This window comes from Psittacula echo (assembly GCF_963264785.1).
Source record: "Psittacula echo genome assembly, chromosome: 1".
NCBI classification, from domain to species: Eukaryota; Metazoa; Chordata; class Aves; order Psittaciformes; family Psittacidae; genus Psittacula; species Psittacula echo.
Window position 1 is genome coordinate 39,343,042 of NC_137735.1, and position 25,237 is coordinate 39,368,278.

General features: G+C 35.1%; 1 protein-coding gene across 1 annotated transcript in view; it reads left to right on the forward strand.

Annotated features, from left to right (window-relative positions):
* GPM6A (glycoprotein M6A) overlaps positions 1-25,237 on the forward strand; it is a gene marked incomplete at both ends in the record, with an annotated part of 119,287 nt that overhangs the window by 72,161 nt on the left and 21,889 nt on the right. Inside the window, 2 exons of the mRNA XM_080624653.1 lie at positions 10,063-10,255; positions 24,293-24,449. Coding sequence (XP_080480779.1) covers positions 10,063-10,255; positions 24,293-24,449 — 350 coding nt within the window. The remainder of the gene's footprint in view (positions 1-10,062; positions 10,256-24,292; positions 24,450-25,237) is intronic.

Consider the following 25,237-nt stretch of genomic DNA (forward strand, 5'->3'; position numbering starts at 1 on the left):
GGTAAAGAAAGAAGATGAAGCCAAAGAAAGGCTTTTAAGATAAAAGGATCAGAAGTTACATATGATAAGGTATAAAGAGTGATGTCTATGTAATGCCAAGTAAAAGAAAGTTTTAATTGGTACAGTACCAAGAACCCAGGATATTTGAGTTCTAGAATTCCACTTCCACCAGCTAACAGCTGTACAACTTACACACCCTATTTGCTTCAGCAGTGGAAAGATTTGTAAAGCAAAAGAGATCATTCAAGACAGCTGAATATTTGTCATTTTATTCATATACTTCTTGCCTCTATGTCCTGCACAGCTGCCAGAAAATTTCCTGAGAACCAAGTATTCACAACTTACCTCTAACTGTATTTTATTTCTGACTGTTAAGCACACACAACTGGAAATGACCACAGTAAGTATTTTGAGTATATAAAGAGCTATATAAATGTAAGTATTCTGAGAAAGCATATTAATGTTCTGAGTACCAAACTGAAGTCACTTGCCAAATACCCTGTATGTTCCTCTGTTCCACCACCAAAAAAAAAAGGAGGATGTTGCCTTCTCTAAAATCATTTTTTGATTGATTTAATAATAAATCAAAATGTTTGCTTGGTAAACAATATAACATTTTTGGATGTTTAAAACAAAAAAATACCTTTTAAACATATAAAAGCATTGTGGAATATTGTAATTACACAGGTGAGTACACAGAAAAATCATGGAGGAATGCCCTCTGAGGTTGTAAGGTTTGGACAATGCACTAAATAAAGAAAAAAGATGTATCTTAAAACCCAGTGTAACTCAGTCTATTTGTGAATGAGGAAAAAATATTGCTGAATTATGTTTCAATACATGCTTTGTAGTAGTTTTCAATTTGGGAGAAATAGTTCAATTCAAGTCTGAAGAGAAGGATTGAGTGATTGACACTATGAACTCTAGGTGAATGGGATGAAAAGGATACTTATTTTCTAGTTTTATGGTCCATAGCATTGTAATTTGCTTTATAATGAGAGTACTAAATGTTGCATAGAATTAGTGTTCTTATAAACTGTTATTCTTTCCAGCAGATCAAAAACATTATTATAAACATCTATAATAGTTTCAATTATTGATATGAATATAATAGTTCATGCATTATTGATACCTATCACATTTTTATAACCTATTTATTAGCAATAATGAATTGCTAATTTATTTTATGAACAAATCTTATATACATGATACATAAAATGCATGTAATGGGCAAACCATTGACCAGATTCTTCTATTTCTTTCACATTTCTGTAGCTAGTTTGTTTCATTCCTGTCCCTTTAGTTTTAGTGATTTTGAAGCTGACAAACGTTGTCTGTGTTAAATCAGCTATCAGGTTTTTTTAAGATTACAAGATTAACTGTGTTATGCCTGACAGATTAGTATTTCAGGAACTGACTGCTCTGTGTCAGTAACTTTAATACTTATTAACTGCTAGATTAAGATTTGTCTCATTAAACAGCAATAAACCTAATGTACTGAAGAGTCTATAACAGCTAGTCAGAACACAGTTTTCTGTACATTGTCATAATCAACAGTGTCTTACAAATAGGAGTATTCACTTGTATTCATATGTCTTTCAAAGGTGTGACTGTAGAAGTTTTTGCAAGTACATACGTAAAATATTTTAATTAATACTTTGTCTGGAAAAGTTGCAGTAGTTTACATTGCAAGCTACAACAGTACCTATAAAAAGAGAGACTCTTCTCAAATGTGTACAGATTCCCCTTCCAATGATTTTCTTTAATAATTGGTCCATCTCTCACTGACAGCATTACCCATTTGGACACAAATAAACAAAACCAGCATGGACATTTATAAATATCACATATGCAAAGTTTTTTATACAGATGTGCAACAGTGTCATGTACCGTGTCTCAAATTTCGTAATAAAAGTCTAAGCCATGTTGTGTCAATTTTTATAATTATTTCAGCCATCTAGGGTCTGATTTTACTAGGTTTTCCATCTACTTCTACAATACAACTGTCAAACTATGAGCAGGCCTCAGGAACAACAGCAAGGATGGTGGCTGTTAGAGACAAAAGGGCAAGAGGATGGAAAGTGTTTGACAACATGCTTGATAGAACTAGTAAAAAAAAAAAAAAAGTAATTAAAAAAAATTTTGGCCTGAAACCATCCCTAAACTGCTAAAGCTTCCTCTCATTTTTATTAATGAAACTTAAAAGTTTTCATACATGCTTACCTAAGAAAATAATGAATTCAGGTATAAAGTGAGGCTGCACTATTAGGAAATAGTTGTGGTGTGATGTCACCTATTTCTGGCTGTCTGCCTCATATTCTGTATATTTTATTGAAGCTACACTTTTAATTTGATTTAAATTGATGAGACAAGCACATGCTCAATACCTTATTAAATGAAGACTTGTGTAGTAACTGAGTCAACTTCTTTGACAAGCTGTGATACGTGCAGCCAAGAGTTTTTGCTTAAATTAGTTCTTAGAATTGCAATTGACAGGCCTGGGAAAGGTGACAGTGATACCTCAAAGGAAGCATCTAGCATGTATAATGATCATAGAATCATAGAATAGTTAGGGTTGGAAACGACCTTAAGATCATCAAATTCCAGCCCCCTGCCATGGGCAGGGACACCTCACACTAAACCATGCCACCCAAGGCTCTATCCAATCTGACCTTGAACACTGCCAGGGATGGAGCATTCACAACTTCCTTGGGCAACCCGTTCCAGTGCCTCAACACCCTCTCAGTAAAGAATTTGTTCCTTATATCCAATCTAAATTTCCCCTGTTTAAGTTTTAACCCATTAGTCCTTGTCCTGTCACTACAGTCCCTAATGAACAGTCCCTCCCCAGCATCCTTGTAGGCCCCTTTCAGATACTGGAAGGCTGCTAGGAGGTCTCCACGCAGCCTTCTCTTCTCCAGGCTGAACAGCCCCAACTCTCTCAGCCTATCTTCATACGGGAAGTGCTCCAGTCCCCTGATCATCCTCGTGGCCCTCCTCTGGACTTGTTCCAACAGTTCCATGTCCTTTTTATGTTGAGGACACCAGAACTGTACACAATACTCCAAGTGAGGTCTCCCGAGAGCAGAGTAGAGGGGCAGGATCACCTCCTTCAACCTGCTGGTCACGCTCCTTTTGATGCAGCCCAGGATACGGTTGGCTTTCTGGGCTGGGAGTGCATGCTGCCGGCTCATGTTCATTTTTTCATTGACCAACACCCCCAAGTCCTTCTCCACAGGGCTGCTCTGAATCTCTTCTCTGCCCAACCTGTAGCTGTGCCTAGGATTGCTCTGACCCAGGTGTAGGACCTTGCACTTGGCATGGTTAAACTTCATAAGGTTGGCATCAGCCCACCTCACAAGTGTGTCGAGGTCCCTCTGGATGGCATCCCTTCCCTCCAGCATACCAACTGAACAACACACCTTGGTGCCATCGCAAACATGCTGAGGGCACACTCAATCCCACTGTCCATGTCACCGACAAAGATGTTGAACATCTACCTGTCCATCAAGGAAGAAGATGAAAAAAACTATCTTGGTGCAAATGCTATCTTCCTGTGTGACTGGCAAAGAGAACAAGACATTTTTTCCTAAAATAATGTAGGTTTGGTCAATCAAAGATATCTCTCCTGTGTTGTCCAGAGTTATGTGTAGTTTCTCGCTACTCGTGTGGTGAGGGACAGAAGCACTAGTTCCCTCCGAACTAAGGCTGAGACATAGAGCATTCACGGAATGCGGGTCATCAACGATTAATTGTGCAGTTAGAATTCCTTATATTTGCCGCTCAAGCACCTCCCCAGGGTCAGCTGGTTCCTGTCCCTCCTAGCAGCTTCCCGTCCATGCACCAATCCCTACATTATGGAGTAGAAAGGAGATACAGAATAACTATTTGGGATGTTGTGCAGCCTCTGCCAAAGCTTGGAATGTGTCTTCATTGCATGAAATTTAGACCTTTGATCATGATTCATGATGAGCCTTCACTGCCAAAGCACTGATTCTCTGCTGTCACAATAGCTTAGATCTTAGATCTGCATTCTGCCAAAAGGTACTATTCAGGTGGATTGCTGCACACTGCCGTCTTACTAATATATGATATCTAGCAAGTCTCCTAATACTTTTGCACTTCTTTAGTGCAACAGAGGAAGCCAGTAAAGTATTTGATCATTGATCCAGTATGACAGAAGTTGAATTTTTTGCACTCCCACCACTGAGTATTGCTGAAGTATGACAATATGACAAATGGAAGACAGGAGGAAATTATTATATGTGCTAATTAATTCAGATTTATTTTTTTTAGTTACACTCAATGCATAATTTTTTTATTTAATTCTGTTCCATGCTGGATGTTATAATAGAAATGTGTGTATACATTGTATACAGAATGTATACACACATTTCTAGTATATTGCCTGTGTAGATAAATATGTGTATTTATCTATATCCAGCTGTGCTTCAGTCACCCAGGAATAGAAGCAGTAGGTAGCCTTTTTTTTAATCCTCTAGATTTCAGTGCAGTTAAGAAGGATGGAACAAAACAGAAGCATGTTTGTTATCTGTGGGATAAGTAAGTACATACTTGCGACTCCAAATCTAGGAGAAAGAGAGAACCTCCTTGCTTGCTGTTTAAATTGTTGTTTTGTGTCCTTTGATGAGAATTAAAACCATGTTTATTTATTTTAGATGTATCTTTAAGCTTAGTTGAAAACTGAGTTGATATTTTTAATTATAAATATTATTATAAAGTTTTATAATAATAAATATATAAATAAATAGAATTATAAAGTTTTAATATAATTTAGCTCAGATATAAACCACATCTTTAATTTAGCTTTTAAAAATTTGTTATACTAGGTGATGGTAACACAGAAATTGTAAATATCTCTGCCAGGTGAATTTGCTAAATAGTTTTTTTAATAGCTCAGTGTTATTCTGTTGCAGGTTTCTTGAAATCATATTTCTTCTCATTGACTGACTAACATATTTCATGTTACTACCTCTGTGCACTATGCATTTGAGATGTATTGAGATTTAATTGCCTTGAATATAACTGAAGAAAATGCATATGATGAAAATGTATATCTAAATTATATTTCTGATATAGAAAGTACCATGATGGATTATTAATGAACTTGCTGATTTAAGTTTTATTTCTGTAAATGTAACTTTTTAAACATTACAATCTGAACTGGAGTTTTAAGTGCTTAGTAAAAACTAGGGACAGTTCTAGGTGAAATTGTATTTAATTTTAAGCAGTGTACAAAACCTAAAAATTCTGTTGCCCTTGTTCAGGTTTAAATGTTATTGTTATCCATTAGTCAGAAAAGGAGAGTATCAATATGAGAAAGAGGGAGGGATATTGTGTCATGTATTGTATTTACATACGTGCCATATATTACAGTGCCATATAATAAGTATACCTGTATTTTGAATTATAATTATCATTGAGAGAAAGAACTTTACAATTTATTTATGCACTAAGAATAAATAGGTATTTGTAAATTAATTTGGCAAGCAGGTCTTTAAGGGTCATAGTAGTTTTCCCATTCCAATTGACTGCATGGTTTTCTATTTTAACGAATATTAATGTTGTTCCAAGGAGGATTTGCTAACTTAAAAAAAAAAAACCACTTTGCACTGCATGAGACATTCGAATTCACATTTGACTACCCTAAGCTAAAATTTCACTTTCAAAGACTTATGTGGCAAGAGAGATAGCTTAATGTTTTTAAATGCACTGACCTGAAATGGATTGGATGTTTTATTTGTCATTTATATATCTTGATCTGCACTGAGGAGAAAGTGCTCACATAATTACTAACACACAGACAAAGAAATTACTGTGGCAGTGCAATTTGTGTGCATAATTAGCGTGTATATCATAAGGACAATTTCTGCTTCTGCTCAAGGTATAAATCTTTTGGCTTCTTGATGCAGAGGAGAAATCACATAAAAAGGTCAAGTTATGTTTGGCTGGTGCACTTGGAGATATATTAACAATCTTGAACCCAAATCACAGCATGAACTAGGAGAGGTGTGTGCAGATAGCCTGTATAAGGAACACTTCATGTGCCTTTCAAAGCAGAAAGTTCATATATCTATATCAAGACTATTTCTGATAAAACCAGTAATAATTATACTGAGTGGTATTTTTATGCCTACCAGATCTTTGCTGACTGAAAGTGAACATGTGTAGTGCATCATTCATGTGCACTATTTAGATAATTGAGTATAGCCAGTACTTTGAGATATATTTTATCCATGTAAAAGAACATTCCTTGTCTTGTCATCTTCTATGTATTTCGTTATTGTTTTTTCTGTGAAATGATTTATGATATAAAATAATAACAGTAGAATTCTTAATGTTGAAAGCTACATAAAAAGTATAATGGTTTGGATTACTTCCTATGGTTTATATAAAAATACATCTTCCCAGCAGATCTAGATTTTTATCTAAGGGAAAATATTGGTAAACCTAAGCAAAATAAGAACAATAAATGCTGAATTCTATTGCATACGGTTGTTGTGCAGGCTTATTGTGCAGAGTGAACTGTTTGAAAAGTAATGAAACCTGTATTTGCAGATGAAAACAAACATCAAAGGAGCATGTAATCTTTTTTTATCTTTCCTAGTAATTATTTCTGTGGCTGTATATTTAACTGTCTTGTGAAGATGGTGTTCAGAGTTGTGACTGACTGCCTGTCTCTCACAGATGTATACACAGATTGCACATCTGAGTCACATTCTGCACTGGTAGTACAATATCATTGTGCAAGTTAAAATCAAATTTCTATTGTTCTCACACAGTTATTTTCACATTGTGAACAGCTGAAAGAAAAGAATCGGAGTAAATGTTACGTGCACTGCATTATCTTCTGTGGTGTATGAATGATGTGTGTTACCCATTTTAAAATCTTAGCCCTGATTCACTGATTTTCTTTAGTTTTGAGTTGATTTGACAACAGTGATAACTCTAGAGTTGCTCATGAAGTAAGTAGTGAGAAAGGTAGTAAGCTTATGGAAAAGCTGGAAAAATGAGCAAGACCTTCCTCAAGAATACCTGATTATTAGAAAATTTTGTGTGGTTGGAGGAATCTTTTCAGTAATTTTTTGTGATAGTGAAAAAGTGTTCAACTGCTAAAATATACTGCTATCGAAATCTTCCCTCAAAGCCTTATAAGCATGAACATTTTTATTGTGAGAGAGGAACAGAAACACTTTTTATTCAAAAATTATAAATATGTTTCAGTTATTTTTCAAATTTGGAAATAACTGGGGAAAAAAAGGGATTTGTTCCTGGTGAAAAGTTTCATTGGTTGCACCCAATTTTATCTGTTATCACTTTATCATACTGTTTTTACTGCTATGCTGTTTTACTGTATTACACTATTTCATTATAATAAAGCTAAAGTAATATTACTGACCCTGGATATTTATTTAGGTTGGTGATATCTGAGTGCATGCTCATCTGTCATTGTAGAGCAGCTTCAGGAGGTAGTGCACAGCCAGATGTTTCCAGATACTGACACTCAGACTATTAAATACAGCAGTTGTATGTGAGTTTGACCTTAATGAAATTTATTCTAGTTCAGACTAGTAGCTATTTTTGTTCCTGTGTTATTATGTCTTTAACTTTCTTCCATTTCACCTGTCTCAGAAAGTGAAAAAGATATCTTTAGAAAAGTCTCTCTTTCACCTCCCTGCCCTAAGCTATTGCAATATCAAGAAACACTCTTCCTATAGTCCATGTGTCCCTGTAAATATTTAGGTCTACCTTATTTTTTTATCTTTGACTTTACAGGCCCTCATACATCAAACCGTTTATCACTCTACTGTCATCTTTTCCTCTCTTTTTACTTTTTCATATAATGCTGACAGGTCAAGAGTGTTACTAGTTTCCTGAGGCTTTTTCTGCTATTATGCTGTACTGAAAAATGGCAATGGGCATTTTGTGATGAACTCTGATATCACACAACTATGTATTTCCCTGCAGTCCTTGTTGAATGTATTATTTTCAATGCATATTTCTAGGTTTTATGCCTTTAGACAGTAGATTGTTCAGTGAAAAATCCTTTTCAAGTGTTTGTGTAGGCTTTTAAACACTGAGGAATTAACTATAGTTATTGTTAACAATAATCTTAGAAAACAGGGTTGAACTAATTTTAGGAAATTTCCTGTGTTTATTTGCATGAAGAATTAGCTACTCCAAAAGCATCTATTACAACTGTGCAGGTGTGTGATTGCTGCTGTAGGTGGGTGATTTGTACAACTGGTTCCTCAGTAAGACGTTCGAAGCAATTTAAATACCTGAATAAGTACAATTTGCATTTGAGTATTTTACAGTTGGCTGTGATATAGTGATTTGTCCTTAAGCAGAAGTAGTCTCAAGATATATCCTTTTATTTTTATACAGCTAGCACACATAATTGGGAATTACCCTGACGTTTGAAGTCTGATTTCTTGTACATATTTAGTATATTCATTTCAATTTTTCTTACAGGAATTATCCAGCAATTTTAATAATGCCTTTTGAAGTACATATATTTACAAAATATCAATACAGGTTTCTATACTGCATGTATATTTGAAAATTGCTTAAATTGCTATCTCCAGGGAACCTTGTGTATAAGTAGCTGCTAAACATATACATATATATATTTGAGATAGATTGTTATTTGTTCATTAAAAGCAGAAAATGTTCAAACAGAGAGAGGAAATTACTTCTTTGGTTATCCAAGCTAGAGGAAATAAGAACTTATTAACCTAAAGGACAGAATACAAAATTACATGTAGAGGCTACATCTGCTTTGAGAAAAGAAGATACAGTTTCTTTAAAGATATTGGCTTTTTTGTGGTTTGGGTTTTTTTTTGTTTTGTTTTTTTTTTTTTTTTTTTTTGTATTGTTTTAGGGGTTTTATTTGTGGATTTTTTTGGTTTTATTGTTTTTTTTCTTTTAATATATCTCTGGTATGCTTGTCATTTTGCACAGTGTAAAGCTTTTAGAGCACATTGAAATATAGTGACTCACACTGTTGAATGTTTTATAAGTAACTTTTAATTGGCTATTGTGTGTATAAGCATTTCAAGTTTATGGGCATCACCTTGATTTCTGTCCCAAATCCTTTCTGGCATTAGCTGGTAATGCTTACTCAAAAAGAAAACTTCTGGCATGTGGATGTTTGCCTTCCCTCAGTCAGTGTTTCATGCCTTCCCTGCCCTTCCACAAGGCAATAGGAAGGGCTCTACAGGTCAGTAAAGTCCATATGGGAATGATGAGATTTGGGAGTCAGAGATGTTGCATTCATGAAACTACTTGACAAACTAGGCAAGGTAGTTTTGGAAACTTGAGCATCCTTGCTGGGGAAAGGGTTTGCTGTGATACTAGGCACTGTTTTAGACACTGATGGTTGGACAAAAGGCTGGCCTTGTATAACACAGGAGCAATCGTCCTCACTTAAGAAACATTACACAGAGTAAAATATATTGAGAGAAAATTTAACTTCTATAATTGTTTCTAATTCTGTACCTTTTAGTGGATATCTTCATTTATGCTTGTGAGGTATTTGAGTGATGCACGAAGAAATGATGCTGTAGGCAGGAGCAATTCTTTTGTCAGCACTGCATAGATGAGAAAAATGAATAAAGCTATGATGATGGAAGGAATTGAACTGGATATGCTCTTTCTATGGTTTTCCTGTTGTTGAGGCTTCTCCTCAGTAATCCAGTAAGTTAGCAACAAGAATTGTGAATATAGGTATAACCTAGGATTGACATTGTAACCGGCTCTGAATAAAACCCGGAAGCTGCACAAGGAATTAACTGCTTAATGTTTCATGATAATCAGATGGCATGTCTACATTTAATAGGTCAAGTAGTAACTGAGAAAATTCTGAAGTTGAATTAATCTGTGCTGTTTCACAGATTTTCTGACATTATGGGTTCTTATATTTGACCTCATCTCTCTTTGGCCTGAAGTCTTTAATTTTCAATAGCATTTCTCTACAGTAAAAACCTTCTTTCTGCTTTCTCATACAATACAGTAACAGACAATTTTATTTTCTTGTAGGGTGCTTCGAGTGCTGCATCAAATGCCTGGGAGGTATTCCCTATGCATCTTTGATTGCTACTATCCTCCTGTATGCTGGAGTTGCACTATTCTGTGGTTGTGGACATGAAGCACTTTCAGGAACCGTCAACATTCTGCAAACCTACTTTGAGATGACAAGAGCTGCAGGAGATGTTATTGATGTCTTTACCATGTAAGTTACTAGTTTCTTTTAATTATTTCTTTTTAAAACTCCTGAAGTTTTCCACAGGGGATATAAATTTGAGTCAAGAAAATGTATTGCAATGAAAATCATAGAAAGAATGATTTGGATAAGCTCAGGTGATGGACTTTTGACAGAGGCGATATTTTTACTATTTAAAAGAAATTTGCAACACTCTTTAAGTTCCCATAGTTATAATTTAATTTATTACTAAACATTACTTCATGTAATACTGATGAATCTGTTCTATTCATATTTGCTTTTATCCTTTTTATCCTGGATTATTCTTTGCTGAAAAGTGTAAATAATTAAAACATCGACATAGATAAAGCAGGAGTCTGTAACAAGTAACAGATTAGTTCCAGGAAAAAATACAATAAATGAGTTTTATTGCCTCTGGTTTTCCTAGATTTCATCTGTTTTGAAGGTTTCATGTTTTGCTACTTCTGAAACCTATTTGTTTTGTTGAGTATCTCCTTACTTTTGGCAAATTAATTTCATTTAATAAAGTAATTTACTGTGATCTGAAATTATGTATTTGCTAATCTCTTTAATGTTGTCTCTTTAAAACATGATCCTAGATATTTGAAATCCAAATTCTTATTTGGTTGCTAATGGTTGTAACTAAAGCTGAATATTATCCCCAATTTTTTAAACCTTTTCTTTCCTTAATATTTTTTTGAGAAGTGATTTGATCATCCATCAAAACAATTACCTGTTGTGTTGTATAGTTCCATGATAAAGGCAGCTCAGTGCTTAGCAGTGGTCAAAAAACAAACCAAGTACCAGGAACTAATAGGGAAATCATAGAGAAACAGATAAAATACTTACAACATTGTATAAATCCATCTTTCATCGATATCATTAATACTGTGTACAACATTGGTGCTCTAAATAAACAAAAAAAAAAAAAAGGATGATTAGAAGCTATGTCATTAAAAATCGAATATAGTAGAACTCTTTAATCTAGAAAGAGGATGATTAAGAGATGTTGGGTTAGAGGTCTATAAATGCACAACATTATGAATAAGGTGCACAAGGTTAGATTGTCTTTCTCTTCTAGTACAAGAAAATTGAGGTTTCGGAGGAAACTAGTAGTCATGAAGTTCATGGTAGTTATGAAGTGATGGTTCTTCAATTGTTGTATAGCAGACCTGTGAAGCTAGTTGCATGCTATAGATGCTGAAATCTTCCAGATAAAACCCCAGATAATCTTGGAAACAAGATGATGGTTTCTAATGATATACAGATTCACCCAGCTCAGGAAGTTTCAAAGGCTATTGCCCTGGGTTCAGCAGTGGCAGTCAGTTTTTTTCTCCTTCTTAGTAGCTGTTGCAGCACTGTGTTTTTGACTTTTGGCCTGGGAACAAAAAACTGATAACACTGATGTTTAGACTGACCAAGGACTTTGTGAGTCTCATGCTCTGCCAGGGAGGAGGAGGGGCCGGGAGGAAGCGGGGACAGGACACCTGACCCAGACTGGCCAAGGAGGTGTTCCATACCACAGCACGTCATGCCAGGGGAGGTAACTGGGAGCTACCCGGAAGGGCACGGCCCCTTTTCGATCGGGCTGTCTTGTCCAGCGGGCGGTATCGTATTCTCTTCCCTTGTTATTTCTCTTGTCGTCGTTATTGTTGGTGACGGCAGTGGTGATTTGTGTTATACCTTAGTTGCTGGACTGTCTTTATCTCAACCCGTGGGAGCTGCATGCTTTTGATTCTCCTCCCCGTCCCTCCAGAAGCGGAGGGAAGAAAGGGGGGGGGGGGGGGGGGGCAGTAGACTGCGTGGTTCTGATTTACAGCTTGGGCTTAAACCACGACAGCTATAATAACATTGGGTGTTATTCTGTCAACTTGCCTGATTTTACTTTTTTATGTTCATTGTTTGAGATAGGAAAATGGACAAGATATGCATTTGACCTGACTTGGTATCACGTTTTCATGATAGCTGGAGACTGAATCTTAAATCTCAGCTTGTGTAGAGCTATATTATCAACATGCTTCCCAAAGCTTCTGTTGTGGTCTAAGCCCAGCAGGTAACACAGAACCATGCAGCCACTTGCTCGTTTGTCCTCCTTTTTTCATCCTCTCCACTTCTGGAGGGATGGGGAGGAGAATTGGAAGAGTGTAACTCCAATGGGTTGAGATAAGAACAGTCCAGTAACTAAGGTACAATACAAAACTACTACTGCTACCACTAATAATGATAATGATAAGGGAAATAACAAGGGAAGAGAATACTACCACTCACCACCCTCAGACTGATACCCAGCCCGACACGAGCAGTGATCTAGCCCTTCAGGGTGACTCGCCCCAGTTTATATATTTGGCATGACGTGCTGTGGTATGGAATACCTCTTTGGCTAGTTTGGGTCAGGTGTCGTGTCTCTGCTTCCTCCCTGCTTCCCTTCCTTCCTGGCAGAACATGAGACTGAAAAGTAGTTGATTAGAGTAAACATTACTTAGCAACAACTGAAAACATCGGTGTTATCAGCACTGTTGTTAAGTAAAGTTGAAAACACAGCACTGTACCATCTACTAAGAAGGAGAAAAAATGGTTGCTACAGCTGAACCCAGGACAGTTCCTCTGTGAATGTTTAACTGTATTGTCTGAGGAATCAGTAGAGGGGACAATGTACCAAGTAAAGATGTCACTGCCATGCCATATCCAGATTTCTTAGGACTGAGGAATTTAGGATGTTCTTGTATAATAACATATGGAGTAGATAGGAAGTATGTGACTTCTGCCTTGCCTTTTTGGCTTGGCATTTGGAATGATGGGTCTGACTTGACTTAGCAGCTAAGGTTCATTGTTAACCTGAGTGAAAGATCTGTCATTTTATTAGCTCTAACTTATTTTATTAGTCCCTGGGAAGCCATTAGTGCAGAACAGCCACAAATCGATGCTTTCTCTTCATAGAAAGTTTTCCAGCTTCCCTCTGTCAAATGCTTAAATGAAAATATCAATCTGGAGACATAGTTCAAATGCATATAAAACTGTGTGTGAAACCAAATGCTTCCAAATAATTGGAAATAATTAAGGAACTGTAAAAAACTGGGCTTTTATGGTCTGGGTTGTTTGGATTTTTTTTTGGCATTTAATTGTTAGGCTTAACTGGTAGCTTTTTGATGTATTTGGGTTTTTTGATTACTTAAAGTTATACCAAACCCAGTTCTTTACTTGGCAGACCTAATGGAATAAAAATTTTAGTTTATTCAGTTGTGAAATATGTCTCTAAAGTTATGTCTTAAAGGAAAGAGGAGGAGGAAATATTTGACTAAAAGGAGATGAGCCATTGCTTTTAACTGGGTAAACTGTGTAATTCTCAAGAAACTTGTACCGTTAATTTTCTACCTGTTTAAGTATATATTACTTTGCTTTTAAAAATAATATTGTAGGGGAAGAAATACTTCATAATTTGTCACAACTAGTGATTAACAGTTAGTGGTACAAAAACTTTGTGGTAATTATATTGCTTTGAAAGGTCAAAAAGCAGAAAGAAAAAATAAGTAAGTAGAAACAAACAGTGCAGTACCTTCTTAAAACTATACATATTGAAATGGAAATTGCTGTCATAAGCTGTTGTTTGGGATGTGGACTATTTCAATGTGTGTAGAGTAGTTATTTTAGTTCCTTATGATTCAAAGAGATCTTAAGAAAATAAATATGGTGGTTTAAATTATTCTAAAAATTGCCTTTATGATATTTTAAATGTAAGAGGTGAAAGGTTTATGTTACCTGCTTTGTCAGTTTCACAGCTCTGTAGACCACTGAAACTAGTAATCTGCTTAAGAAGGATGTGATATACAGTCATTCTTCTAATAACTTAATAAATTGTAGTGTATATCTGCAAAGTACTGGGTATAACTATATTCCCTTAATCACTGATTTTGACAAGATTCAAAAGTCAGCAGGAATAGATGTATGATTATCAACTGTGTATTGTACAAACTGGATTTTTATATTTTTCTGGTGTTTTGAACAAATTCCAGAAGATATCTTGTAAGAAATCAGCAGCACAAGGCATGTTTGGTGTTATTTCCCAACAGCATCTTTTCACAGTTCTTTCTCTTTGGTATGCAAGGCCAGCTAGTGCCATCTGTCACATGTTTGTGATATATAGGCCGCAAAACAAGGGAATCACGCTCTTAGAGTGCAAAATAAAGAAATCTTCCTGATAGAAACATTAACATTTTCCTACTACAGTCAGAGAGAATTCAGGTTGTTGTAAATTCACTTCCTTTTAAAGGTGTGAAACCAAATAGTAAACTAAATGAAGTTACAGTCTATAAATCTGTTGTTACTATCTTCTCTACTGGAAGTGCCACAGACACTAATGAAGGCACGCTTTTACAGCTGAAAGTTTCTTTCCTTTCAAAATATGAAAGCCTCTGTTTCAGGTGCTGTTGTGTCCAAGTTTGATGCTTGCTGGTAACCTTTCTGTCAGTGGATAGTCATTGTTTATGATAAGGATATTATTTGGTAATATACATATGTATATGAAACTGTTTTCATTTGAAGGAAAAACAAAAGAGCATATGTAGAAGCTTTTCTATCCTACATTTTGGTGTTTGAAACCAGTATTTTGAGAGGTAGATAGATAGATGGATGATATTCTGATCTTCTGCTGTTCTTTCATTCTGTTGGCTTTGCAATCATCACAACTTAAATATTGGTACCACTGAAAATATTGTTGTTATCAATATTATTATGTTAATATTAATGGAATGCTGCAAAAGATATTACAATGAGACCCGTAATAAAGGCTAGCTGATATAAAGTATGATATTTATAATACATTTGCATTAGACCATGTGGTGGTTCTGGTTTAGTCATCTACTTGGTACAGCATAGGACTAACCTGTTTTTCCCTATACATCCCTATACATGTCGTTCTATTACAAAAGTTAGGTGTTCTGCACTTGAACATAAATTATGTTTTAAACACTATTTGTATTATGGGAAGGAAAACATCTAAGGATCTGTATCAGGACAAGCAATTGATGATTTACACATGGCTGTGTCATAGTATGTTTGGAAACGGCAACCACCCAAAGGAGTCCCTGTAGATGACCTTATTGGTTCTGTAAGAATATCCATCTGGGCACCAATTCAGTTATCTGAGCCTATGAAGAGGAAGAGACAGGAAAGAAGTGGATGTGTATAAGAGGGTTGCCAAACTAGTACGATGACTGTACAATTATTTGTCTGAGATGCATATTGCTTTTTTTGGAGGTGTATACTCCCTTTTGGTAAGGATTATTTTCACATTTCTGAATATGTAATAGTATCGAAACAGTTTTTTAAACAGTAGCTTATTTTTCCTGTATATAATAATATATTATGTAGGGAGCATGATCTGAAGTTTCTAGCTTCACATGTGTAAAATTAGCATTAAAAGGTTCTTATAAAATGAGAGTTTTATATAAAAAATAATTATTTTAAAAGTATGCCTTTTTACAAGTATGTTTGGTTTTAGAAAATAGATTTTATTGTTCCATTAGTTCAATTCAATATCTCTAAATTATCTGAAAAAAGTTGTAAATATCAGCAAAGATTTTTTATTACAAAATATTTTGCAAAGGCAATACTTGGAAACTATTCTTAAAATCCCTGAATATTACTATATTAATGCATGTGAAGTGTAGTTTCTTCTGTGACAGCAAATAATTTTTAATTAATCTCATTTCACTGAAGTACTGTAGAAATCCTACTTGATATGTAATACTGTGTGCCTACTGTATTTGCTGCACAGGCGGACAATCTTGCACTATGTAAAATGGACAACAGTGGGCTGAGAATTGCGTTATTCAAACCCTTTTTTGATGACTATGCAGAATCTGTCTTTTTGGTATTTTGGAGATGTAATCTCTAAAGATGTGGTCCAGAGTTAAGTGGAGAAGTCGTATGGCTGCATACATATTAGAAAGCAGTGTTAACATGATAGAAACTATTGGTAGACCTAAATACTTGGTTTTAATAATGTGCTTTTCATACAGTATGGATTTCAGGGGCATATTTTGGGCTCAGTCTTGCCTGATAAAATTGAATATTCATGAGTGGCTGGAGTGCAGTAGGAGCACTCCTTAAGCATACTTACCATTTAGCTTTAAATGGAAAGGAAGCCATGTTGTGCCCTCTGAAAAACATGATGCAAACCATATTTCAATAAGCAGGGACAGCTGCAAGACTGGCTTAACCCCTCCCCCATAGTATATTCTTGACCCAAAATGCTAATGGCAATGTACCCATAATCTCTACTGCTGTAAAGTTAAAGGCTCATTCACTGAGCTTAATGATAAAAAGACTTCTAACTCGACTAATGAGAGTTCCCACTAGTAACACTCTGAGTTCTTGTACCTGGATTCTGATTATGTGAAGAAGAATGAAGTTATCTCTTCAAGGAAGGCCTAACTTTGGCCCATATGTCTTGTTTGTGTATAATAATTTGACAGGAACAACCAGAGAGAGTACAATGTCATCAAAGGATGCATTTTTTATATAAAAAAAAATATGCAGTTTACTTAAGGAAAACAGTTTCTAACTCATGGAAATGGTTCAGTCACACACAGAAAATATCAATGGACAAATACAGCATATTAAAGATTAGATGCAGAACATGGCATTTTAGATCTGGTATCAATTGTTAGATGCATCAAATCTGGAAAAACATGCCAGTACCTGAGAATATGACCTTTTCAAGATGATACAGTGCTGAAATGTCACATTTACTACCTACTCAGCTGTAGTATGTAGCCTGGTGTTCTGTATTCTGTTAAAAGTAAAACCAGCAAGAAACTATGTAAGTAAAATTTAGGATGTAGGAGGTACCTGCAAAAGTGTGATCCTAATTTTATGAAATGCTTGAAGAAGGAAATTCATAGGAGAGCATTTCAATAACAGCAGAATAATATTACATAAAGAAGTATTTGTCCTTCTTCCCTTCATCTATGCAAATACAATCCATTACTTTTAGCCAAACAGCTGTATAATTGAATACTGTCTTAAGCAGCTCTCTTTCTTGGTTGGCTGGAATTTTAGATTGCCTATAACCACTGTGTGCCTGTGACTCAAAGCATTTGCAATAGACCTTTCTCAGCAGGTGGTTCATCTTCATAGGAAATATCTTCTTCTCTTTTAGATGCCTTCATTTCCTTTTAGTCTTAGTTTACTTTATAAACATGTAAAATGGAAAGCATAAATTCCTATGTAATATACATTTTGCTAAGTCTTGCTTCATGAGCTGTGCAAAACTAAGATGACTGGCCTTTCTACAGAAGATCTGAAAATGGTAAAATTAAGTATTACCATCACAATCTGGAGTTTTAGTATAAAGTTGTTAATCTGAAGCTATCAGTACGTACTGAGTATGACTCCAAGTTTACATTAGTAATAACAAAATACTCAGAAAACTTGTGATGTGCTTTTGCCACATCTTTTTACACTGCTGCTACAGGAGGTTGCCTGGGAATTGAGTACCTATAGTGTACAACATCATGTAATTCTGCTATAAGTCTGCATATTACTGTGCACTAATTTCAATCTTTTTTATCTTTCTTCAGGCAAAGAGGGCTCCAGATTTCTTCTGTAATTAGCATCTTTAAAAATGTTTCTAAGAAAGTAGTTTTGCTAGAGGTGAGCAGACAGAACAAACCTGGATTTTCAGAAATAACTTTGAGAAGAGCCTTGTCCATATGTCATAGTCAGAATTTTGTGGTTTGGACTAAAATTTTTCATGATTATTTAAATTCGTAAACTAGATCCTTTCCTGTTTCAAGAAAGTAACAAGGTTCATTGGGCAAAAATGGGGTTTACACTAGTATTGCTCCTTTTCCTTTAGCTTGTTAATTCTTTGCTGCTTTTAGAGCTGCTCCATGACATCTTGGCTCAACTGTCCCGTTCCTAGGAAGGAAGCAACCATCAAACTTCTACAGAATGATGATTTAGGGTTGTATTCTGCTTGCCCATAGAAAGTTGTACACCACAAATCAATGTTAAAATCAATGATATCATATTCTGTTTAGAATAAAATAACTCAATCTGTCCCTTGCAGAATGTGAGTGTATTTTCCATATTATAGTATGATAATCTTTTATTTATATAATCCTAATCTGGCTTTAGTTTTGAACAAATTATTTATACCATTACGTACAAAAATTCTTTCAGAAATACAGAATCAGAAATTCTGTTATCTTTTTATAATGTTTTATTTCTACTTTTAGGTCTTTGTTGCTCTTATGCTTTGTCTACTGTTAATTCTTTCTCCTGTTAGCATGTCCTGACAAACTTTAATTGAGCATTCTGTACTCCAGTTTTGTTTTTCTCTCCACCTGAAATTCAGAAGTTTAGACTCTGTATTAACCCAATCTCAGAAAAATCCCTCATGTACAGAATGCTTACATTTTGTTACTGGTTTCATTTCCACTTTCTCCATAGTGAGGATATTTCAGTTTCTTTTACCTCCTTATGTTACCTAGAGTTTTTTTGGACTTACTTTGCAGGTAGCAGGCAATTATTAATAAATCCTTCTTTCTCCTTGCTGGCTGTGTGTTTGCCTTCTGAGGTTTGTCTTTGCCTGTCTCCTCCCTTTGCTAACAATTCCTCTATGCTTCATGGTACCAACTACCATCTTTGCTCAAGCTGTTTAAGTGGATGTGTCATGAACTTACACCAAGAAATTGTTCCCAGCTGGTTTGTAGGAGACCCTAAACACTGTTTTTAAACACTTCCATGAGGCATGGCTTCTGCATATCCTAAACAAACCTTCTTATTTGCAAACGTCCCCTTATATCCTGTCTCTCTTCAGAAAACATATTTGCAGAACTGCTTCTGCAAGGCTGAGATAGCTTGAGGGAGCAGGCTGCTATCTCAGCCTCTTAGCAGCCTCTCAGCAGCCTCTCAGGATCCTTCAGGGGGCAAGAGGATCAGCATGAAGGCCAGCATTGTTGTTTTACAGAGTAATGAAGATTATTGTGCACTCTAGATGTGAACATCAACTATTTAAAGAAATAAAAAAAACCAACAAAAATAAACCCCCAAACTGGAAAAACTGACCTACCCCAATGGTAGTAATTAAGTGCATTTGTCATGTTTCTAAATTGTCTATGCCAGCCATAAAAAAAGACAATTCTTAATTAGGAGTTGTACAATAATAATATAACAAACTTTTTTAGTACTTTGATAGCTTAACTATTTTATTTTCCTTATTTTATGTGTGATTTTTTTGTTTGGGTTTTGTGGGGTTTTTTTTCTTGAAAATATGTAGAATTGCCTTAATCTACTTGCATTCAGAGAGTATAGGTACACTTACTGGCAATTATCTGCTATTTAACACCTGTAGTTTCTGAATGTCCATATCTATATTGGAGAAGTTATAAATTCAGGAAAATAAATGTGAGGCAGAATTATAAGTGCTGGAAAACTAGTTCCACAGTAATAGTTATTACTCTGGCTAGGCCAAACAAAATCTCTGTAATATTAGGATTATATTACTTGTTCAGGCTGAAGCCTACACATACTCTAATTGTATAAAAAGGTTTTCTGGACAACATGAGAATCACCTGTCACAAGGCAAACTAATATGGTGGGGTTTGCTGCTGTTAACGTGCCAACAAAGGTATGCAATGCATTTTTATGTTAACTAAATTAGAAATATCCGTAGCTAGTATGTAGATTGCTCCAGAGAAATGTCAAGTAGTTTTGATCAAAAAATATGTCAGTGTATATTAGCTAAGTACCAACCTTTAAACTTGAGGGTAGAAAGTGTACCATGATTAGACTGACTAGTGTAATGCTTCAAGGTTCTTACAGTTTGCGTGTCCTTTTAAGACACAGTAGAATATAACGGGCCAATGTTAACAGCTCTTCTTGGCTTCTATGTTGGGGTAGTAGATACATTTATTATGCTGGAACAGTAAAGTTTTATTCCGGTGAAGTTGCTTCTTCCACAAGACTAAAACATTATTACTTCTAGATGCAGTTAACAGGAACTAATTATGTATATTGAAATAATTTCAAAACAGGCTGTAATAATTATGATCTCAGATAATTGAAGGAGTCTTAATAACAGCAAAATAACTTAATTTGTTATAACACGTTTTTGACAAAAGCCTGTTACATGTAGAACTGGTCATTCCACAATTAATCTTATTGCTTGCTGATTTATTTTATTTTTTAATCCTTGCATTTGCCAAAGTACTGTGAAAATCATAGAATCATAGAATAGTTAGGGTTGGAAAGGACATTAAGATCATCTAGTTCCACCCCTCCTGCCATGGCCAGGGGCACCTCACACTAAACTATGTCAACCAATAAAATACACGGTAGGAAGTCTGCAACATTGACCTGACTCACTGAGAATGTTTGTATTCAGCTCTAACTTTTCTCTGCTGGAATAGTCTACTCACTATTCAACTACAACCTGTTCATTGAGACGCTAGCATTGACTGTTTCCATCAGTAACTTCTGCCAGTAGAAGAAAGTGTTTTTTTTAAGGCTATTTTAATATTTGTCTTGTTGGACAGAATCCAGATTCTGATGAATGAATTAGGAAGTCTGCTTAATATGGAATAATTAGTGACACAGCAGCAGAAAAATGCTAAAAATTGAAAGATCAGCTTGATTTAAGTCACAAATTGAAAACAGTGATGTTTATTTTTCTAACATTTCTGAACACAGTGTGGTGAGAAAAAGTAAATCTGGAACATGGGGAGCATCTACAAGATTAAGACAGTATGGAAATTGTGTTTGAGATTATTCTATTAAAAAAAAAAAGTGTGTTACTAATTTCAAGATGTGATTTTCACAATTAAATTGGGAATTATATAATCATTCAGCTTATGCTACCCAGCAACTTATTTTATGTGAAAATTGCATGATCAATGCAAATTTGTTGAGATCTTCACAATCTTCATTGATTGCCTTTTAATAGAAATGTTCCATGGCTTTAATTATATCACTGTAGGTATCATATAATCTTAATAAAAGTACTACATTTACTGAATAAGCACTCAAGATTTCTTTTTGTTCTTCTCATTTAGTGTAACTTTAATCTTCATCTACTAGATCTTTTTCCAATCCTGTCAACAGTACAAAATTTATCTTTATAATTTTGTCTCTTTTTCCTTTGCTTCTTGCCCACCCTTTTCCTTCCATTCCAGCCTACACATATGTAAGCCTTGCTTGTCCCTTTTCTTTGTCCTTATCCATCTCAACCATTGGCTCATGTTCATCATCCCTTCTGTCTTTCCCTTCAGTCTCATGCTCTCATACACTGTCTGCAGCATTTGAGAATTTGCTGAAACACAGATGGCAGTTAATTGCCCTGGTTTTATCCAGGAAGAATCAAACTTTATTTTAAAGAAAGGCAATTTCCAATTTACAAGACTTATATTTTATTATGATTTTATTGGAAAATCAAAGTTTATGTGAAATTTATTAGATGTTGCAGAATAATTTAATGCCACCACTATCTTCAAAACTATATACATATATTAAAAAATATTACTGTTGTAGTATATTCTCTTTAGCACACACTAAAAGTAGTTATATTTCAATAACATTCTGACTTTTAAAGAGGCAGTTGAATGATTGTTTCACAATTTTTATTTTTACTCTTTGCGTTGTACAATACCATTTCTCCTTGGAGTAAGTCTGGCTATTTCATCTCATGTAGTCTGATCAGCAGAGATTTTACCACTTTTCTCTGTAGAGTGTGTATGAGGAAGAAAATGATTTCTATATTTGACAAGTGTGTAGCTATATATATTTTTCCTTTTGAAAGGAAGGTTTAAGGAAAAGGTATGCCTTTGGTTACACATAAGGCGGAAGAAAAAGCAGAGATCTTTCAATACACTTTTTGGTACAAGCAGCTCAGTGGGAGGCTCAGGACAGATGGTTTAAAGGGCTGTTGCAAGGGCTGAAATAGTCTCTGGATTTTCCCAAAGTCTTAATCTCTTTAAGGCAATGGTAGCTTGTAATTTCTACAGCACTGAGCACACAGAGGTCTGTGAGGAGTTGCTGCTGGCGGAAGTCCCACCCTTCAGCCGTTGGTGGAGGTCACAATTTTGTAAGATATAATGTAGGAATTGGAAGAGATCTTACGGAATAGTCACAAAGTTGCTGCCTGCTTATTGTAAATTTATTTTCTTCAGTAACTACAAGATAGGCTCAGACCACCATTTTCCTATTAAAACAGTGTTACACTGGCTGAATTACTATAAAATTAGAGAAATAGGATTTTTACAATGTTTTATGCATTAAAATAAATTTCATCTTTGCATTATCTAGTACTGCTACAGTGTTAAATTTGCTTCACCACTTTGAATATTCACGCATCTATTCTACACAGATACCAACTTATCCTCATTTTGACTTGAATATGAAATAAAAAGTGATGTAAAGAAAACCTGAGCGGACTTTGTCAGTGAAATGCTGGGAAAAATCATATCCTGTCTCATTCCCAGAACCCTTCAGTTACACCCTTATGAAAAAAATGCTACAATAGGTGCCCAAAGCATTTCTTTATAATAATTCTTCCACTCCCAATCAGGTCATAAGTTTAACTGTGTTTTTAAGAGACTTATGAAAACTTAAGATACATTCGGTTAAGTTGTAGACACAGTCATACATCTGAAATATCAGCTGTAAACTCTAATGTGAAATGCTTGAAAGCCATTCAAACTCAAAGACATTTTAATGGGGTTTTGAGCTTTTTTACTGGATTGTATGTATAAAACGTATTGAGAGTTGCCTTTTGGGTGGTGATGAAAAAGGTAAGCCTAAATAAATATTGTCATCAAATATTTCTTTTCATAACATTTTTTTTTTTTCTTGAGTAATATCCAGTTTGAGTAGTTGTTTGGTGCATGTCAAAATTCTTCTTGTAGATGCTAATGGGTCTCTGGCTTACATTTTTGTCCTACTTTATTAGGAGCTGTTGCTATCTTGATCTGGACAATGTGACTGGAACTTACTAACATCTTAAAACTGCAAATTACTTACCATTTTCTAAGGAGTTTCATGACTTCTGCAGTGTCATATTGATAAACTCGAAGTTTACTGCTGCTAGTTTTTAAAGGAAATCCAAGAAAGAAACATTGAAACCTGCTGACTCCAGACAATGTTCACTAGGAATGTTTCTATGTTTAGACAAAACAGAGCAGAGAGGCTCTTTCAAACATCTTTTCATAAACCCTGGTTATCAGATAACATCTGGGAGGCAGGCACTCCTTAAGCCACTGTTGGGCTTCTAGACAGTGGATGCAGCCCACATAGCCACCCAGGACAGCCACATATCCCAGTTAATATTCTATGTAATAACTTGAGCCTCTGCATGTTACACTGTAAGTCATCTTTCTATTTCTTGAGCTTTGGGTCTGTGAAATGATGCTTTTGAAGCTCGATTATAAAATAATGCCACATGATCTGACCTTATGACTTTCATAATAACATGTTTCTGGTTTAAAGCTAGGGATCTCTCTTGATGACTATTATCCTGCATCAGACACTTTTTTCATTGGAATATAAGTGGAAAAATAATAATGATGAGAAGATTGACATTACAGCTTGATAACTACTTGTGTATGTAGAAAGATTTATTGAAGATTGTGACAAAATATCTTTTCTATAACTGGATGCAATGTGCTGGATGCACTGCTGAATACAATGTGTTACTCAGGAGATGTATCAGATGCTTGTTTCCTTTTTTTTTTCTTTGCAACTTTAGAGAGCAAATAAAATAAAAATTAACTGAATTTTAAATTATTCTGACAAATTATGCTGTCTTACCTACACAGATCCATTTTTACATATTATTAAATTAAATGGCCCATTGTTTCCTGTATCAATGCTGTTTTATTCCAAAGTTCACTCCTGTCCTCAGCTTCAGCTATCATTATAGCACATCAGCACTTCAGATGACTCCAGCATAGAAATTTTGAGGCTTAGTCGGTCCTATTATCTCACCCTGAAATTTCAGTCATCTTTAAATATTTATGCAGCTAAAAAATTTTTGCTGTTTTTATACAGGATTGACATCTTCAAGTATGTGATATACGGTGTAGCAGCTGCATTCTTTGTATATGGCATTTTGCTGATGGTGGAGGGATTCTTTACAACTGGTGCCATCAAGGATCTCTATGGGGATTTCAAAATCACCACTTGCGGCAGATGTGTCAGTGCTTGGGTAAGTGGATATGAATGCTTTTGTACTTAATGAGAATTTCAACATGTTTTGTGTGCCTTGTGATGTTTCTTTTTTGGTTGTTTATTTTTTTGTTTCTTTAATCTTTTCTTGTTTAGGAAAAAAAGTTATAGCAAAGCTGAATAGAGCGTTAGAAATGTTCTCTATATTGGTTAGTCACTAAGTAACTCTTGCTACTTAGGAACAATTAATTCTGCTAATCAAATGGGAAACCTTGTTCTCTTGGCAACATAAGCCGTTTGGGACAGGACTAAAAGCATGTTATGCCTTCAGGTCTACTAGCAAAGAAATATTTCTCTTACTAATATTTTCACTGTTTTTTAAGAAATCTTGCCTGTTCCGATTTGGGACAAGTTGAGACCTGTCATCATGTTTTGTTTTGATATTAAATGGCAAACAGGCCATTATTTGCTCCTGTTTTGTCACTGATTTGGTGAGACCATTCACTTATGACCCTGGAAAACCCAGATTCACAAAATTCTGGTTTGTATTGGGGCTTCAATGGAGGTTTGTCATACTGAAATTGCTGTTTGAACTAGGATTATTTTAAGATCTTTGTTCAATATCAGGTAACCAACCAACGTTGCTGGTATTTGACTCTTCTGCATCTAAGGTAAGAGGCCTGGGCACTTGGTAACTGTTGGAGTTGGATATCTCTACAAACACCATCAGTGTCAACAAATAATATTTAAATCATATTTTCTGATGAAAAATAAATGATTAAATATTGACAAGTATATCTGGGCGTTAAGGTACACTTAATGTTGTAC